The sequence below is a fragment of the Primulina eburnea genome, chromosome 2, assembly GCF_022965805.1.
Source record: "Primulina eburnea isolate SZY01 chromosome 2, ASM2296580v1, whole genome shotgun sequence".
In the NCBI taxonomy this organism is placed as follows: domain Eukaryota; kingdom Viridiplantae; phylum Streptophyta; class Magnoliopsida; order Lamiales; family Gesneriaceae; genus Primulina; species Primulina eburnea.
The window spans coordinates 37,714,408-37,720,407 of record NC_133102.1 but is presented as its reverse complement, the minus strand read 5'-3'; the positions used below and the strand labels follow the sequence as shown (position 1 = coordinate 37,720,407).

At 35.3% G+C, this 6,000-nt stretch overlaps 1 protein-coding gene across 1 annotated transcript; it reads right to left on the bottom strand.

The window, feature by feature from the left end:
* Positions 1-3,780: 3,780 nt before the first annotated feature.
* Positions 3,781-4,380, bottom strand: LOC140824277 (uncharacterized). The gene has a single exon (XM_073185876.1). It carries the CDS (start codon positions 4,378-4,380, stop codon positions 3,781-3,783), a length of 600 nt encoding a protein of 199 aa, XP_073041977.1.
* Between the last annotated feature and the right edge of the window lie 1,620 nt (positions 4,381-6,000).

Here is a 6,000-nt window from a genome sequence, read left to right as displayed (position 1 = left end):
TATCTTTTGTGCTCTCGACTGAGTAATTGGTTTACGACTGATCAGAGAGTTGACTTGAAAATTCAGTTTCGCTCAACTGATCAGTTTCCAACTGATCAGTCAGTTGTCAATTCATTTTAGCTGGTATCAGTTGCCTTTAATATTATGCACATTAATCTTCAGTTAGGCAACTGATAGTTGATTTGCGAAGCCTGGTTACTTGATCAGTTAGTCCAAAAAATTTGATGCTTAGTTTGTCAAATCACTGAAATTTAGTTTCCGACAAATATTACCCAAGTAAATCTAGAAAAGTCATTAACAACAACAAGAGTATATTTCATTTCCCCTAAGCTCGTGATAGAGATTGGACCAAACAAATCCATATGCAAAAATTCCAAATATCTTGATGTTGATTTACTACCTTTATTCTTGAAGATAGATCTCACTTGTTTGCCAAGTTGAAATGCAGAACAAACATGATTCTTTACAAAATTAATATCAGGTAAACCATCAACTATGTTATTCTTCTTGAGATTATTGATAGACTTGAAGTTAAGGTGATTCAATCTCTTGTACCATAACCAATGTTTATCACTAAGGGAGGCAACTAAACATGTAGGAACATTAACATGATCTTTGTGACATGATACTTTTTAGGTGTTGCCTTCTCTTATTCCAGTTAAGACTATAGATTCATTGGCATCTTTAACTGTGCAGGTATGTTTTTGAAAAGCTACTAAGTAACCATTATCACACAGTTGACTAATACTGATGAAAATATAAGAGAGATTTTCAACCAAGAGCACATCATTTATAGTAATATTACCATGGATAATCTTACCCTTACCCACGGTTTTACCTTTTGAGTTGTCCCCAAAAGTTATCTTTGGTCCAGTACAACTCATTATTTCTGAGAGTAGACTCTTTTGTCCAGTCATATGTCTGAAACATCCACTATCCAGATACCATGTAGAGCTGCTTGTCTTGGCGTTCTTCAACTGTTCTTGCAAGAACAAGTTTTAGTAACTAGTACCCAATCTATTTGGGTCCAAGCCTTATAGGTCTTTTAGGAACCTACATTTGTACAATTGTAGGTGACCTTGTACTTTGGGTATTGTAATGCCCGAGATTTAATTGTGGTAATCAGACGTTGATTAATTGGTAGAATTGAGGTTGTAGGAGCTCACGTGGAAAAAGCCGGGTGTCGGTGCAAGACCAACAAGATGTTTGTACAGAACTCGTGGCGCCCGAGCGGTAGAAAGAGACCGCCCGAGCGCCAATGCACAATAAAAATGATACTCGAACAGAACGTTTGGCGCTCGAGCGGTAGAATATTACCGCCCGAGCGCCAATGTGTGATAAGAAAAGGCTTGGGCAGAACCTTCCGCGCCCGAGCGGTAAATCGTGACCGCCTGAACGCCGCCTGAAAAGTGTAAAAATGAGACACGTTTCAATTACATGCAAGGATATATATATAAATATATATAAACGTAAATCTTCAGAAATTCAGGAAGGAATAATGGAGAAAGGGCCGAGGAAAGTTACGAAAAAATCCTTACGCCTTTTGTTAGAAATCCGTCCGTCTGATTTTGAATCCGACTTCGGTATTGAGTTCCTATCGACGTAGGCTACAACTGGACGTAAGTTTTGCTACGTTTTGATATGTTTTGAAATTAGTATTGTCAGAATCTGATAGGATTCATATATGATGTTCTTGTCATGTTAGACATCGTATAATCGAAACTGGACTGAAGAACAAATACCATATGGAATTGTTATGATTTTCGGAGTAGTTTGGAGTCGACTTATATCAGAATTGAGTTGTTATTGATTTTGAGATGTTGGAATTGATATCTGACTGATATGATATGGCTGGATATATTGAGATTATGCCGTTATGTTGTTGAAACAGAATTTGATTGAATTCTGTTTATATCCAGTATTTATTTGAACGGGTATTGATAGTATACTCCTTGGTATTGTCATTGCCAGATTGATATTGACAGGTTCTGAGTTCGAGACTTCGACAGAGTCAGAGTATCAGAAAGAAAGGTATAAATTAATGTTGAGTTGAGATTGCACAACTCGAGTGAGGTTTGACTCGAGTTTTCCTAAATCACATACTTAGTTTATTACATTGATATTTGTAATTGATGAGATTGATGTTTGTTGTCTATTGATTTATAACCACTGCATGTATTGACTACTGAGTTGTTTATTCATTGGCTGATTCGCCTAGTCACCGGCTGATTCGTCTGGTTATTGGCTGATTCGTCTAGTCATTGACTGATTCGTCTAAACTTTGGCTGATTCACTTAATTACTGGCTGATTCGTCTAGTTATTGGCTGATTCGCTTAATTCTTGACTGGTTCGTCAATTCTGCGGCTGTTTCGCCCAGACAGTGGATATATCAATTATATCGATGCCGTTTAGGGATTGATTCATTCCTATCGACTGAGATTCGGTATATTTATCATTATCCAGACATCGGGATCCCTAGGTTAGAGTTGAGTCGAGTCTGAGACGACGCGTTGTTTGAGTCGAGTCTGAGTTTGAGTACGATTCATTGCTTGATATTGATTTATGTTTCTGATTTGATACATGTTATGAATATTTATTATATGCTTTTATATATGCTTTTATATGATTGCATGTTTACATTGTTTATACTGGGATTTATTCTCACCGGAGTTATCCGGCTGTTGTCTTGTTTTGTATGTGTGCATTACAACATGTGGGGCTGGATCAGGGTCATGAAGAGGATGAGAGAAGACAGTTAGCGTGGAGATCCGAACTTAGGAGTATATCTGTTATATCACCTGAGATATAGTGAAGAAACAGTAGTTATTATGATTTCTTGTTGTACAGGACTGGTACTTAGATCTGATTAGTGATCTTGTAAATGAGATAAGACTTATTTCATATGCTGCGTACTCTCGTGTTTTAAAAAAAATTTAGAACCTGTTTATTTTAATTGATTAATTATTCCCAGCAAGTGATTAAGAATTGAATTAAGTTCGGGTCCCCACAGGTATCCTCAGATGTGTGTGCAATAAAAGGTCTATTATTTCTAACAGAATGCATTACAGGATATTGTTCTTCCCTTCTGTTCTTATCGTCTGGTCTGTATCTCTTCTGAATTGGTCTGAAATTATGGTACTGGTAGTTTCTAACCTTCATAGAGGGTTGTCCTCCTGAGTTGAAACCTCTACAAGATCCAGCACTCTGGTGGACTCTTCTCTTAGGTTCAACATAACCCAGACCATAATGTTTTCTTTTGTTCGTCTGATTTACAAACCTTTCAACTTGAATAGTTACTTCTGGTTTATGTATCACACTGGACTTAACAAAATGAATGTATTTCTCTTTGCTCATATCCAGGGTTGGCTTAGTACTTGTTTTAGAAGTGCTTTCATTATTACTGAATCTGAGACCACTCCTGTCTCCATATTGCTTCTATAATTCTTGCATCTTCTCTAAAGAACAGAAAACTTATTTCATGCATTTACCAGAACCAATAGCTTTTGATTCTCAGACCTCATTGTCTGGTGATCTGCATTTACTCTGTCATTCTCAGTTTTCAACTTACTTATCTCAACTCTTAAATCATTGCAGCTATTTTCTTGCAAGCAAGTAAACTTAGTGATTATATCTTTTAAGTTATGATTTTCAGTTTTAACTTCCTCGAATAATTGAGAAATTCTTGAGTACTCTTCCACCATGTCATGCGTACTTTAACCAAATCAGTTTGTGTAAATTCATCAGAATCAAACTCATAAGATTTCAAGTCTGCAAATAAGTCATGTAGTTCTAACTTGTTCAGATATTTTGAGACTCATCGTCATTGTCTTGACGTCCCATTCTCTGGGTAAAGCTCTCATCACTTTGAGTGCTACTTCTCTATTGCCATATTCCTTTCCCAAAGCTGCTAGCTCATTTACTAAGCTGCTGACACATTCATCAAACTCGCTTAGAGTTTCTCCAGCCTTCATTTTTAGATTTTCAAACTTTTGTATTGCTACATACATCTTGTTTTTTTTCTGTTCATTTCCTTCAAAAATCTGGATGAGTTTCTCCCAGATTTCTTTGGCTGTAGGACACATCTTGATTTTGCTGAAAGTGTTTTTATCAAGTATTTTGTAGAGAATATCCTTCGCAACATAATCTAAGTTTGCTATATTCTTTTCCTCGCATGTCCATCCACTTCTTGGTTTTTCAAGCATTTGTGATGCTCCATCAGTGATAGCAATAGATATATTAGGCTTTATAATCTTCAATGGACCATATGTTATGAAAAACCACATGTCATCGTCTTGATCTGCAAGATGAGCTTTCATTATGATCTTCCAGTCATCAAAATCTTCTTTTGAGAACATAAGGACTTTACTGAAATATGTCATTTCTGTTGTAAATTTTTGGGAAAAGAATAGCCTGCTCTGATACCACTTGTTGGGGATCGATATCGAGTTTAGAGGGTGGGTGAATAACCCCGTTCCTTTGTTGGACGTTTTTGCAAAGGGTGCTAGAATCCTGTTAGATATTATAGCTTATCTTGTTCGAATAAATATTATGCATATCACAATAATAAGTGCGGAAACGATCTAATGATAAGAGGGTGAAAGCAATAAAACAGTAGGCAGTAGACAGTTGTTGTTTATGTAAATTCAAAGATTAAATCTTCTACGTCTCTCATTCTTCTGTTTCCAAAAGGTATCACTAAATGACTTTGGTTATTACAGTACAACTTTTGGACATACCCAATTCAGTAGGACTTACCCGTAGCCTACTGAAACTCTTGGCTTTACAAAACTGTAAAATGAATATAGCAAAGTTCTGGAAAAGACTCTTTCCCATATTACAGAACAAGATGTAGTAAAGTGTATAGCTTGTGAAGAGATAACGAAACAACAACACAATATGTTCTTAAGATCAGATATCTAATATAAAGTTTGTGTTGATTGTCTGTATGTTGAGCTTGAAGATAAGTAGTAGTTGATGATAGCTCAAATTGGCATTGTAATAATCGTCGCGTTGATAATAATAATAATCTGGTTTTCTATAAAGGATTGACCATTATATATAGAAAGCTTTGAGTCCAATGTCTATAAGTAAAAACGACTTTTGTGACGTCTGAGCAGAATCAGCTTTATCACCTAAAAAGGGCCCTGCAGAAAGCTTCAGAGTAATCAGTCTTGTTTCATACCAAAACTAGTAAGGAGCGATAAATGTCTTTGTACAACATTAATGGTGCAATTAATACTAGTACTAGGTAAAGTAGCGGTAACATTTAAGACTGTAATGATCACGCAAAAGACGTTAAGTTCTGATAAGTTAAGCTTCTGTTTTTCTAAGTTCTGCTTCTGCTTTTATAAGCCGAGTTCTGCTTCTGCTTTAAAGTGATACGAGGGCTTCTGCTATTTATAATGTCTTCTGATTTAGCTATTACGGCCTACTGATTTTGACTCTCATCATCACAATTCAATTAAGTCTAACAAAAACTATTTCATTGTATTTTTGTTGCTAGTAAAATTATTTGATTGCATATTTAATTCATATAGTATCCATTATTAAATGTTATATCATGATATATCTTTACGTATTAATTTTGTATCAATAAATTTATTATTTATATTAATTTAGTTCAAATTTCCTAATAATTCGGGTTCTGCCCAACGTCCCAAATCTGTAAAAGTTTTTGTGCGAGTCAAATTTATTTACCAAACAAGATAATCCGACATATTTTATACGAGAAAAAATATCGTATTTTAGGTATATCGAGATTATCGTTCCTAAAAAATATCGAATTTTCGATAACCGAAGATTTCGGTACGCTGCAGTAACAATACCAAATTTTTTAGTACGGTCACGTAATAAAATTGAAAATTTCGAATATCAAAATTTTCGCTATGCATATTTGGCAGTTGCCAGTTTTGTGAACTCCTTGCATCTGAATCAACTGATGAACTCCTTTATAAGCATTTTGTTTGATCACATCACACTAAAAACCCTAAATTCAACTC